This window comes from Pollachius pollachius (genome assembly GCF_949987615.1).
Source record: "Pollachius pollachius genome assembly, chromosome: 18".
NCBI classification, from domain to species: Eukaryota; Metazoa; Chordata; class Actinopteri; order Gadiformes; family Gadidae; genus Pollachius; species Pollachius pollachius.
Window position 1 is genome coordinate 13301451 of NC_136951.1, and position 14302 is coordinate 13315752.

At 51.1% G+C, this 14302-nt stretch overlaps 1 protein-coding gene across 1 annotated transcript in view; it reads right to left on the minus strand.

Annotated features, from left to right (window-relative positions):
• Positions 1–14042, minus strand: part of kmt2e (lysine (K)-specific methyltransferase 2E) — a 32087-nt gene extending 18045 nt beyond the window's left edge. Inside the window, 3 exon segments of the mRNA XM_079756138.1 lie at positions 397–508; positions 5198–5379; positions 13727–14042. Coding sequence (XP_079612264.1) covers positions 397–508; positions 5198–5268 — 183 coding nt within the window. The 5' untranslated portion in view covers positions 5269–5379; positions 13727–14042.
• Between the last annotated feature and the right edge of the window lie 260 nt (positions 14043–14302).

Sequence of the window (14302 nt, forward strand, 5' to 3'; positions counted from 1 at the left end):
GACCTGACTGGGCCCAGCTCGCTGACGTACGGCGCTCTGTTGTCTAAATGTGCGAGGTGATAAAGTTCTGAAGAAGGTGACAGGTTGTTTGTTCCGTGCCATGCAGGAAGGAAATGTAAACCACTGCAAAATGTTCAGGTTCTCCCTTACGGCGGATCGGGTTGTAACACCACTTGTTAATCGAAGAATTGGCAAACAGTGAGTTCGGCCGATCTGTTGGATGGTGTAAAAGGAAGGCGGAAAGGCGTGTCTGTTGTGAAAGAAACCATAACTAGAAAACTTAATCCGTCCATTTTACGGCATTCATGTATGAAAGAGGCTTATGAGTGCATGCAAGTCTTTGTGCGTGCGCAAGTCTGTTCATGTGTTCACGTGTGTGTATGGGTGTGCTCTTACAGCGTAGGGCAGGCCGATGTAGCTGTGGGAGTGGTGGGAGCTGCTACTGGAGATTTGGTGAGGGTAGCTGGACTTCTCCACAACCACAGGGCTGGCCTCCACTGATTCAGGTCTGAAACACAAACGACACAACGCTCAGACACAGAGCATACGTGTACATGGAGAGGAGAATGGATATGGACAAACTCGTAAAATACACACACACACACACACACACACACACACACACACACACACAGTGATTCAAAGAGACATGTAGTGAAGGAGCAATGCTTGACAAGAATGCAGTTAGACATTTAACTCAAGGGCATATGGTAGTAGGCTGGAGACAGTGGGTATCGAACCCAGAACATTTGGGCTTGGGTCGAAAATAAGCCGTCATGAATAATGGAAAATACCCAGTTTGCCCATAACACCATCACAGAATTCAAATTACGACTACTTGCTTTGTCGGAAGAGCAGCCAAGAAAAAGTATTCAAGCTCTAAATGTTACCTAAAATGATCAACTACCTGACCAGTTGATCAATGGCTCATTCAGTTCTGTGGAGACATAACAGCAGCCAACCCTCCCAGAGCCCTACCTGTTAACTCCTCCTGTTCACCCAAATGACGGCCTTGTCAATCACACAGGTTTCAACAGCACGAGAACCAGAAAGAATAAGGAATCAAACCAACAACTTTCAAATCTCAGCAGACATGCTCCTGAGATGATCAAAGGATCAACTTCATGGAAAGGAACCGTGGATTGTTTGGACGTGGCATGCAGTAGCCACGTCCTGGTTGTAGGGGAGAGCGTGCGGTATAAAGGCCCGGTGACACTGAGTGACTGCCGTGTCCATGAATGCCTCCCTCTGCGCGTGGACAGCGCTTACCACCGGCAGACTGCTAAAAAGGGGGTCAGGCAGAGCTCCAGAGCGTACACACAGCCAGTAGGAACCCGTCCTCCCATCAGCTCACCGTAGCTGGACGGAGGAGCTCCAGCACGAGGCCCCATGGACGGTCTTATCAGGAGCACCAGGCACACGGACACGCGGCCAGAGCACCGCTCGCCAGAACACAAAAGCCTCTCTTCCCTTCTTCCCACTGCCAAACAGCCAGCAGAGCGTTGAGCTGACAGATTCACACCAAACAGGTATGTCTGCTTTGTAACCGGGCAGAGGGAGAGCCTGTTCAACCGTCCTACAGAGTTCCACACTACCTACGGTGACCCGGGCTCACAGCGACCTGGTCAGAACGGCCCTCCGTGCCTAACCGTGCACGCTTTACCTATCTGGTCTGTTGAAAGATTATACATTAAAGAGAGGCGGTTAATGATTAGCCACCAAGCATGGTTTACGGGGACTTTCGTACGATTGGTCACAAATACACATTTCTGAGTTCAGGCATTTGGAAACACAGAGGACCACTCACGCATCGCTGGCTCTTGCCCAGACAGCAGTTTCAAGGGATGGACCCCCCACCCCCCTTCCCAGAGGACTTTCCAAACTAAACTATTCAAAAACATGCATGTGCCGCGCTACAGGGAAACGACAAAGCCAGTGGAATCGCAAACAAGGAAGTCACGGGTGCAGAAGACAATAGCACACTTCTCCAAAAAACCCCAGCCCTACCTTGTTCAACTCTCCTCACACACCTTCCTGCTGAGGGTACGGTTACGGTACCGTACGTGTGAGAGTCCAGCGGGCCCGGTGCTCTCGCTGCGTGCTCCGGGAGCACTGTGCAGTACTTCCTGTGTGCTCTGCCACCCAACCGCCTCGTCAAAGTGAAAACATAACTCACAAACATGAGGCCTGGGGGCGGGCCAAGGCACTGGGTGTGTGGGTGTGTGTGTCTGTGCACGCAGAGACAGTAAGGGAGTGTGTGTGTGTGTGTGTTTGTGCACGCCTGTGCAGGAAAGGTAGGCGTGAAGAGAGGTGTGGGTGTGTTTGCATGGAGAAGGTGTGTGTGAAGTATGTGGGATCACTAAACCAACTGCCACATAGACAGGCCGTGAACCAACCAGGGCAGGGAAGTTCAGCCTCGGAGAAGCAGGAAAAGTTAGCCAGTGGAAATCCCACAGAGGATTCAGACATGTGCTCGGGTCCAACTGAAGTAAAAGTATATAGGGCCATAGGTATATATCCTTAATGTCAAAGTCATATATGGGCAGATGACACAAACCTCGAGACGTAGTGTTGGGGTCTTTCTGAGTTGGCTTTGTTAAATGACTGGTCAGGTTTCGTGTTGAAACTGAGGGGAATTCACCATGCGTGAGTCGACGTATGCGCGTGTCACTGCGAGTGCGTCCCTGCGTGTGCGTCAGTGTGCTACAGCCATTGTGATTCCCCACATCATGGCTGGTAAAAAGAAAGAAAGAAAAGAGGGCCATAAACAACACCGCTGCAACGATCGTCAGTGGAATGGAAGTTTCAATTAAAACTGCAACAGTGAGCCCGGCCCCGGTCTAATCATAGCTCGCATGGCCCGTGAGCGGGCGTAAATATAGCCGCCGTGTGTGTGTGTGCGTTTCATTCAGAAGGCATGCGCTGCAGAGCGCCTCGTCACACCGCCGCCGAGGATTCAGGAGATCAACCAACGAGGCAACGCCTTCCCTCCCAAAGTGCCCCCAATAGCTACCATGGCAACCCCTCCGCTTTTTCTTTTTTTTTTCTCCCCGTGCATTCTCATCGGGTTTTGGAGAGTACACGGTAACCAAGCCCCCACCCTCCGGACCCTCCCCTCCGTGCGCACGGGCGCACATGCGCTCACGCACCGCCGGCCCTCAGAGGACGGACTGATGCAGGCTGCGGGGTTCAGGGGCGCTCGGGGGGGGGGAATGGGGGAGGGAGAGACAAACAAGGAGCCCGCGCTGCCCACAGCAACGCTCCCTCGGCCGTCCACACAGCCTCCAGTGATCTAATCTCCGGACCCCCGCTCAGGGCGGCGGACCCCGGCCCAGCAGGTGGGACACGTCTCCGCTCGTTAGCGGCTTTTAAACGTCTCCGCAGAAGGCGCGCGGAGGGAAGGACACGGGAGGAAGAGGAGAAGGCTGGAGCGGGAGGTAAGGGTGAGGAGAAGGGGCTTAGGACCGCCCCCCTAGCAGACGGGCTCAGGGCATTGACGAGGAAGGGGGGGGAGGGGGGGGGGGGGGGGAGTGGAGAAGGATGCATCAAGACCATTTAAGAAGCCTTATCTGCGTTAGGGCCACCCGTCACTCAGGCCAGTGACCATGGCAACAAGCCCTGCGCACTGCGGAAGGAAAGGAGGGGCGTGAGGGGAAGGGAACCATGGCAACACAAGCTGTCGAAGCAACAGCTCTGATGAAGGCAGAAGGGGGAGACCCCTCCCCCCTCCTCCTCCTCCTCCTCCTCTCTCGTCTTTCTTAAAGAGACAGGCGCCCTGTCATAATCCCATGACGTATTTGCGTTATCCTTTTGTCAGGAGGAGGTCCCTGAGCTTCGCTAGCTGACGAGAGGAGCCTCCGTGATATCCTTGAGGAACTATTATGTAGCCGTGAAGAGCGACGTCAGAACTTAGTTAACAACACTGTTTTACACAGATATAAGACCAACGGGAACCAGGCTACAGTAAATGGCAGCTGGGTTGGTTTACTGGCCATCGAGCTTGTATCACGACACACAGGTAACATTAGATGCTCTGGTTGGATTTAGCAGCAGCAGCTTTGCTTGGGCAGTTAAAGTTAAAAGCTGTGCACTGAAATGTGCGCTCTGTGTACATATAAGGGTGTGATCAATAGTGGAGCCGTCCATTAGAAACCAGAGTTAAAGTGCCAGTGTTTGGGATGCATGGATTGACCTCAGATTCCCATCAACAGTTACCTTCTTTGAGTAATGGACAATAATCAATGTGCAGCAGGGAAGTCCAAACCACAGCGATGCCCCTTGCTCAAGGGGCATGGCAGTGTGGTGGTTTGAAAAGTCTGAATGACATGTATCTGAACTCACTGCCAGTTAACTTGGATGAAAACGTTTTAGACACTAGTTTAGGTTAGTTGAAATACTATTAAATAAAGACCAATCCAGTCATACAACACATGCATGGCCCGGGTGTGAGGGTGGGGATTGACGATGACGAAGCAGGCCAGGGGGAATGAGAGTTCATTGTGAAACGAGAAGCGGTTGGGAAGGGTTGAACCAGGGATGGGGGAGGGGGGGGGAACAGATAACGTGAACGAGTGTTTCATGTTGCATCCCATTAGTTCTGACAATCACATTCAACACTATTACATTTTTTGTGTACTGCCTTTCAGCCCTATTTTGAATTGTACGATTTGCTTATTCACTATTACCATGTTACTGAAACTTTCCCTAACCTTTATAAGAAAATTATGAAAAAAACTGATAAGACAAAACATATCATCAATCAATCATAACCGTAGTGAAACCATCTACACTGAAACGGTAAAACGAAACAGACGGAAGGATGTAATCCTTCCTCAAGCCCAGCTCCAAACTACCGAGAAGGACAGGCACTCTGCATTTGTGTGTCTCTATGTGTGTTCTTTTGCATGTATATGTGCAGGCAGATGTCTGTGCTTGTGTATTCGTGTGCCTGTGTGTGTGTGTGTGCGCCTGTGTGTGTGTGTGCGTGCCCGTGCGTTTGTGTATATGTGTGCGTGCATGTGCTACTCACTCAGAGCCTGCAGCCATGTACAGGTATGAGGTGTCTTCGTGTGTATGTTTTTGTGTGTGTGTGTGTTATTTACTCCTAGCCTGCAGCCATGTCCATGTCCATGCATGAGGTGTCTCAGAGTATGCGTGTCTGTAGGTGTGTGTGTGTGTGTGTGTGTGTGCTACTCACTCCGAGCCTGCAGCCATGTCCAGGTACGCAGTGTCTGCTTGGTCCACCCCCACTGGGATGCCTATGCTCATGACGTTCTCTGGTCAGTTCTTCTACTGCTGGGTCCAGAGCATGGGAGTCCAAAACACTGAGGCATGTCAGCCACAGCACTCATTGCAGACATCTAAGTGCATCCACAAGGCCTGCAGGGAGGACAAGACAAACAGTGTTATTTCTTACAATCCGTACCATTAGATAGTGAATGGTAAATGGACTGCATTTATAGAATGCTTTTCTAACCAGTGGCCCCTCAAAGCGCTGCAAAATATCGCCTAACATTCATCCATTCATGCACACATTCACACACCGACGGCGGTGTCAGCCATGCAAGGCGACAGCCAGCTCGTCGGCAGCAGTGAGGCTGAGGCGTCTTGCTCAGGGACACCTCGACACTCCTTCCGTTTACCAGCCATCCCCCTCTGCCTCATGAGCAACCCGCCGATCTTTTGTGCCACATTGGTTGATATTAACAAATAAAAGCCAAAGCCCTGCACAGCAGCCCCACCGTCTACCTGTGGGCATCAACTGGGATAAAACCTTCTAAACAGTTACTCATGGTGAGTATTACTCATCAGGTAAATGTCTAGATTACATCAGATCTGAAGCTCCAGCTCCAGCAGTCTTGTTGTTTGACAGAAGACGGACAGAACCCAGCTGCCTGTATGTATGAAGGGTGAACTGCGCCAAAGCGACCCCTAACACGCTCTACAGACAATGCAGGATGCTGCAGAGTCCCCGTGTGGCCACTAGGGGGTATGAGCGCCACAGACTCCGAGGAGGAAGAAAGGGGAGAAATGTAACAAGCCATATTCCGGTTTTACCCCACCTTAAAGTGACAATGGGCTTTTCAGGAAGAAGAAACAAAAAATTTGAACCCTTGTGGGTCTCTGTCGTCAGAGAGCACCTCCTAAATAAACTCTTCATAGTGGGGTCTGCAGCAGCCGTGTCTGTGGCTCCCTAGCCATGCAGATGGACAGGGACTACAGACACATTTTGTTGTCAATAATTAACTGCATCAAGTGTCATTCGTCAATAGTCAATATACGTCTAGGATGTGTGATAAGAGCAAACCATAATTCAGTTTAATGATCAGTCGGTGAGAATACAGGTGGCTAAATATTGTATGCACTCTGCTGGACAAATTTCCAGCAAACTTCCAGGAACTCCAATCACACTTCTGATGCTCTCAGGGAGAGAGGCTAGTTTAAGTCAAACCATAAGCTTTACATATACGCTCTGCTGCAGAGCTTAGTAGGCAGCCTGTGTGTCTGGCCCTGAAACACACAGAGCTCCGTAGATAAGCAGGATTACTGATAGACACCGATGCCGAGACGGAATACAAGCTGGAGGTCACATCTTACCCTGGACGGCCACCAGGACCAAAAACATAGACCTGGACTAGGATCTGGGAGGTGGGTCGAGTTGAGTGGGGTCTATGGACCCAGGACCTCCGGGGCAATCCAACAAACAATGGTCTTTTTTGTCGGTCATGCCGTGACACTTATGTTGACGTGGGTCGTGATACAGGAACAATGTGCATCAGAGGGACAGCACCTTGGCTACAGGAGGAAACTGCCCAGTTGTAGCAGCTAATGATTATTTAGCTGTGATAATTATTCTTACTTCAATTATACTGTTTGAATGACCAATCATTTCTCAGGTCCCGTCAGGCTAAAGTTAAGTAGTATAACAGCTTAGGACACGAGACGCCGTACATAAGGTTTTGTTGTCGCCTGAAAGTAAAGCTACCTCAATATGCACTTTGAAACTACCCTACAATCAGGCCCAAATCTTCAACATTATAACGTTCTCCGTTGACTGGTAGTTCCGGTGCTTGTCTACAGCCTGTCTCAGAGACCGCGAGGCTCATCAACCTGTACCACGGACCAGCTCAGACGCTACCGCAGCATGTTTTGCAACTTGTTGGGCCTCCAGAGGACGAAGCCAGATTCATTCTCCAGACAGTAGGGTGAACCCGATTGGCTGAGCCCTCCAGCTAGCAGAGTTCCCCTGATTGGCAAGCCCTAGACAACAGTTGCCAGCCCCAGGCCTCATTAACAGGCACTGCAGCCCTTGGGGTGCCACCGAGGTGAGGCTAAGCTACTGCTAGCATTCTACTTTGAGCACTTATTCCATCACAGATTCTCTTTAAATGTGAACAAGCCGACAGTTTGAATTCAGTACCCCTACATATTTCCACATGTTTTACATTGCAGGATGTTTAAATAACTCAATCATATGTTCGAATCACAAGCAGTGAAACTTCCCAGTAGTGTGAAAACAACATTGTTGGCCACCAGCACTTGCTCCTTAAACCAGCAGGGGGCTGTTATCCAAACCATGTAAAGACGCATTCCCTTATTGTGCATCAGAGGCCCCTCTGTTTTAGTGGTCTTTAACCACATCCCTTCAGAAGCAGCCTGTACGCCTCCCCTCAAAAACAACCTGTCTTAGGATGAACCAGGGAATCACTGGAGAGGAATGCTTTGACAAACCAGCAACACACCACAGACGCACGACCCCCCAGGCCCCATCCGTACAAACCTTCCCCAAGGAACACACACACACACACACACACACACACACACACACACACACACACACACACACACACACACACACACACACAGACAAAGACACACAAACGAAAAGAAAACAAGTCAGGCACAGGCAGCATTCCTGACTAAATCCGAGATGCATTGTGACAGCCTCCCCTGGAACCCTCCCACTTCCTCTAGCAGGGCTGTCCGTCATATTGGAGCAAAGCTGCCAAAAAAAAGGAAAAAGGGAGGGAGAGCAAAAGGGAGAGGGAGGGAGCTTCCCCCCTTTCCTGCGCCGAGTCACCCCACCCAACCGGATTTCTCTCCCTCCGCTCCGCGCACTTCCTAAATAAACCAAGGAGAGCTGGGCGGCAGGGTTAAGCCCGCGCCAGCGACCAGAGGAGGAGGAGATACTGAAGGGTTAGGGCCGCGCCAGCGACCAGAGGAGGAGGAGATACTGAAGGCAGCAGCTGTGGCCCTCTCCTCCACCCACCACGACTACACCACAGCCCATGACGAGACCAAACAGAGGGGGATAGATGTGAAAGGGAGGGCGGTCAGGAGGAGGAGAAAGGAAAGGGGCAGGCGTATATCCGCGGCGCAGTGGAAGGAATGCTGTGGCGCTCTTCCTCCCTGCTTCAGACCCTCACTCTCTACCCCCAGAATCCCTCCTTCTTCCCCCCCTCACCCCCAGTGAGCAGATTTCCTCTGTACAAGCTTTTAGAAACCCCTCAGACGCCCCTGCGTTGGAGGGGGTCTGTCTGACAGTGACGCTAGGCAGGCTGAACACAGGCTGGACTCTGGGTGGCAGAGTGGAGCTCACATCGCTGCCTCCTCTCCCGCCCTCCGCTCTGCGTCTCTCGCTCTGCCTCCCTCTCACCTCCCCCCTCGCCGAGCGGCAAGAGGGGAAACACAGTCACGTCATTGTGTCGGGGAGAAACTCTTGCGTTTGTGAGATACAACCGCACTGATGAAGTCGCCGAGGGGAAAATCCACACGGTAATCGGGACGTGCGCCACACAGACGCGCCATATGCCTACGCGAGACTGCTCCCCCTCTCTCGCCATGTTCACACTGCTAGCTGCTATGTGGCAGCAGCGTTTGATTTGTGTTTCCGCCGCCAACTCCGAGCAGTTTGGATTGTATTCTTCCATGAGGACAGCGACCCCCAGCCCTTCCTCCCATGCCCAGGCTCCCCTCAGCCTCACGGAGGGATGACTCCGGCCTCTATACACACACACACACACACACACACACACAAACACACACCTCGTGTTCCACAGTGCCCCTACACATGTGCTCCACGCATGGTAGACCCTGGTGGCCATGTGGGTCACCCCCCACCCCCCCTCTTCTGCCCTTCACAATTCAGACCCGGGGACGCATCAGAACACAGAGGGAGGAAGATTGCGTTGTTGGTGTGTGCGTGTGTAATTTCCCCAGTGACAGAGGTGGCTCAAAAGCAAACAGGGCAGTTGACAGGACCTGGCGTGTTGGCAGGGCCAGGAGACGGGCCAGGAGGGCAGGGGAGTACAGAGGCAGGGCTATCTGAAGACGTGGTGGACCCTGGAGTTGTGTGGTGGGTTCAGGGCTCCACTCCGCCGACAACCACAGTCCGGAGACAATGGTGGCCTGGGGCCAGCGGCACCAGCCATCTGACACATCCATGAGAAGGGAGACGCAGCCTGGCTGCTGCTGCCCCACAGTATGGGGGCGGAGCAGGGTCCGTGTCCCAGCGCTGAGGTTAAGGAGGGAGACGGAGATAACGTCCAGGACGCTGAAGAAAACCAAAAAGAAACCGTCTCCGTCCGTCTCCCTGCCCCTTCTTGGACCCGAGCAACATCAAGTTTTACCACAAACAAGGCCCAACAGAATGTAAACGGTGTGTTTTGCGAACGTAATATAGCCACCAAAACTAGAAAGAGCCATGGGTGCATGTCCAAGTGAAACTACAGTTACAGAACCGAGACGATCCTACTCAACACAGAGGTTTATGTTGGCTAGCCATTTGTTTTTCCTATGCATGTTTATTAATCCTTTATACACGCATTATTATCATATTATATAATTTAATGATCGTTTGAATAGAGGTGTATTTGGGCCTGATTTCGCGGCCATTTATGTTAACCTGATACAAGTCATCACTTCTTGTGTTCCCCACTAAGCATCGGTGCATCAAAAGCTTCCAGGCGTTGTGATGTTGACTCGGCCCCCCGACAACCAGGGAATGACAGACAGCAACACACAACGGTAGCATCTAAAGAATGCATTATGCCCTGTTTGGCCAAGTTAAACTTCTGTGTGTGTGTGTGCACGCGTGCTAAACAGATGAGAGGGTCAGTTATAATGGTCAGTGAGGGGAGCCAAACAATGGGAGCCACTCACGGCCATCACCCAGGTATGACAGGAGCCCTCCTCAGCCCGGTCTGCTGCCCTCCACCCCGAGCATACCTCACCTGACTCACTCTCACTGGTGTGTAGTACAGCCACGGCAGAGCTGGTAGAAATGGCACGGCAACAGGAAGAAGAGCAACAGCCAAGGTTACGGCTGCCGTCTCAGGCCAAAGGCCACCTGTCGGGAAGGGAGCCAGACTCATCCAGCTCCCCTCAGCTCGAGTTTAGGACCAGGTGAACACCAGGTAAATAAGGCCCATAATGTGATCCACTAGCAGCTAGCCGCTATGTTAACAGGTCTCCTGAGTGCTGCCAGCCGCACCCTGCCTGGTTACCACGTGATCCACAGAGGGCCCCATACTGGGGGAAGCTATGTCTGCTGGTCTCTGGGGGGGGGGGGGCAGGCTCAAAACAGACTGGGTCCAGGGGCAGTGATGAGCACTTCGGCCGGACCTGAGGCACCTGTGGGTCTGAGCTCCACGCCGGCCCTCCAGATGGGGGGGGGGGACAGAAGCGATAGCCATTTAGCTCAGTGGGAGGTCTCATGTTATGATTCCCCTGACAGACGCTTTAGCGAGCAGACATCTGCGTGTGACAGATCCACACGGAAATTGTTGCCACATGGCGGCGCGAGCATCAATCAGCTGCTTGGATAATAATAATATGCAAGTTCTTCACAGAACAGCTGTAATGTTCGAAAACAAAATGCACAATCCCTTGTCAACTTAAAATCCGAAAGCTCAACTCTGATGTGTTTAGCGTCCGTCTCCGTTGACTCACTAATCTAAAAATCTTCTTTAAAAAAAACAAAACTGAAATAACACGAGGAAAGGAAAAAGACATGCTTGGAAAGAGCCACAAAGAGCTGTTGGCGCAGCCAAGAGAGAGAGAGAAAGAATTTGGACGATGGAGGCCAATGTGCAAGCCCACAGCTTAAGAGGACAGGGCTGTGTTGTGTCATTGTAAAGAGAGCTTGCTCACAAACACAACTTTTTTTCCTTTCTACATTATAGTGATCACTTTCACACGGTGTTGCAGCTAATGACAAACCAAGACAATTGGACCACAAGACTCAACCTTTGTGAGCGATTCTGAATCAAATAGTTTGATATACAATATATCCTCCTTCATGTTACAGGAGGACAACACAACAACTTCATGTCTGCGCGCACACGCACAGACACTTTGAAGACCGATTTAATGACAGACTGGTGCACGTTTCAGAGATGTTGGGGGAATGACACTGTGGGGGTTAGTAATCTATTCGTTTTACGTTCATTTGTTTGTTATTGCTCTATGGCTAATGTTTAAGGGATCAGATAAAATGTCGGTTTCAACTGTATGTTTCGTAGTGATATGACGTGAATAAATGTTGTTCCATCAGTTAAAGGTGGTGAGAGAACCTGTGCGAGAAACGGTGACACACACAAATACAATTCCACTAATTACGATTTGTATTTTACATATTCCGATGCGACCAGAGACGGTGGCAGCCTCGTCGACATATACATTAAAACAAGTGGATTACATACATTAAAATATGTATAACGCAGAAACGAACAATGTCAATCCCTCTCAAAGCGAGACCACACACACACACACACACGGTATATGACGTGACGCACGTTGAAGCGCTAGCAGGTTATCGCCTCTAATAAAAGCGGCTATTTACGGTAGCTTTATTGCTTCGATCAAACAGTACTCGGGGACCGACGCAGACGTGTTCGCCGTGGTGTTGTTGTTCTCCAGTCTAACGCGCAGTGTGTAGTTACTTCCCGGTAAGTACGTCGGCGCTGCAGTCCAGTGGAGCAGCAGGGGTGTGGAGCCCAGTGTTCCCACAACACCCATCAGGTCGCCATCTTCACAGCGCCTCTCAGAGGACGGCCAAACCACACGTTTAGCCGAGGAGACGCATCGCTACACCGGGAGAACCCCCCAAAACAGTGGCCTCTTTCAAAAATGCTTCCTCCTGAGGTGTATCGCTGTGTCTCTGTGCACGCTGTCCTGCACGTCTTTCGAAAACGCATCGACAGAATCGAAGCTAACATGCTAACAATGATGGTGAGCAATGGCTTCTCTGGAGACGGGCGCATGCTGAGCTACAACGTTGTCCCTCGGTGTGGATGAGCCACGGAGGGACGGTACACAGCGGGCTACAAACGTATAACGGTGTGGAGAGAATGCGTAACAGTCGCGTAATCACGGATGTGGTCCGGTGTTATGCGTGGTTAGATCGGTCGCTAGGTAGCGGCTAGCAGAGCGCCTTGTGGTCTCTTATTGTGGCTGATAGGAGAGAGAGAGAGGACTGGAGTGGATTACTGGTCCCCTCAGACAGGAGCGAAGCAACATGACGGCAGGGAGGTCAATGCTGCCCAAAAAACAATCCCGAGTAATTTTTTTACTTCACTTCCATGGCGAATTCGGCACATTACGGACTGACTGATCACCGCCAAACGGTCCAGTCGGTAACCGTCGGGTCCAGACTCCTTTTTTAAACTGAAGTCGGGTTTTGCAGGACTGCTTTACCTAAGTCCACCATCCCCTCCCCCACGTATGCAGCATTTGAGGCACAAATGTGAATCTAAAAACTCTAATCGCGTAAGGCCATTTCCTCCTTGTGGGAGACGTATGCCATGGCGATAGGTGGTGATATCTCCCCTGGCTTTAGAGAAGTCGCTTCATTTCGAGAAGATCTAAGAAAGCTACTTAGCTCCTGTAGTTTGCTGTCGCCATTTCCTAAAGATGACATTAGTTTGATTCACTCCAGTTCACTGAATGTTTTTTGGACACACATTGAAGGGTTCTGCTTTTAACCTTTCGAGAATTATGCTTTTTAGTTGTAGTGGACCAACACGGACGCAGATACTGAGATACGGACTACAGTTAAACTTACATTGGTTACACACACTACTGCAGATCGTACACAAACCCGAAGGGGGTCGTGCTCCGACTTCCAATTCGTACATGACCGTAAAACAACTTAGGAGAGGCGCTTGTGTAGGATTGGCTAAGAATAAAGCGGGGAGATAACTGACTTTGACCTTTTATACACACAACACGTCTACACACACACACACACACACAACACGTCTACACACAACACGTCCACACACACACGTCTACACACACAGACGTCTACACACACACACACACACAGTCATCTACATTGAAAGCTTGTAATAATTCGCAGTAGGACCGATACTTGGCTGACTGAGTATGTGACGTCTCCAGTATTGTCATCCTGAAGCCCAACTCAGTGCGAAGCTAGTTAGCATTAGGGAGCTAGTCTGTTTCCAGGCTGGACAGCGATCCACGTCAAAACATCCCAGGTTGGTTCCCGAAACGAGCTGCTGCAGAGTCTTGTTTCTCTGTAATAGTGTCCATCAACCCCGTAAACACACGAATGGGGAGGATGATGCGCTCCACAGCCAGCTAGCATGCTAGCCGAGCTGTAACAACAGCACGACGTGCCTAGCTTAGTAACAAAGCAACTCTGATAGCCTGCAACAGCACTCCACAACATACTCAGACCCACACACAACGGAGCTCTACTTACCGCTAATGTCCACTATAGAAAAGTTGAATAAAAAAACCGGGGGCCGTGGGAGAGAAGCCCGTTACTGTCCACCCAGCCTCCAGAACCAAAACAAGACTGCTGCTCAACACACTGCGACCCTCAGCCCGGCTATCTAACGGGGGTCTGGGGCGCCTTCCCGCTGCTCTCCTCCCGTCACAAGCCTCTGGGTCCGCGGGGGGGACTGCGGGTCCAAACGGTTGACTCGCGGGTCAGTTCCGAACCGTTAAAAACTGCCCTACCTACCTAGCGACTGTAGGAAACCAGATCCTCTGTAGCCTGCTCTCTCTGTGCAAAAATGGCGGCCTGGCAGGACTGGTGGAGACCCCGCCTCCTCCTCCTCCTCCTCCGCGCGACCCCCCTCCCCGCCGCTCACCTCTGGCCCCGCCTCTACTTCCTGCGGGGTTGCAAGGCCAACTTTACAGGGGCTGTTTGGAATCATGCGCGTCCACGCGAATATCATCATATATTTATTTCGGTAATGCATCATTGCCCTCTGTGTGAATACAGGATACACCAGACAGTTTGGTTGAATAACGATATATATGTGTATATTTA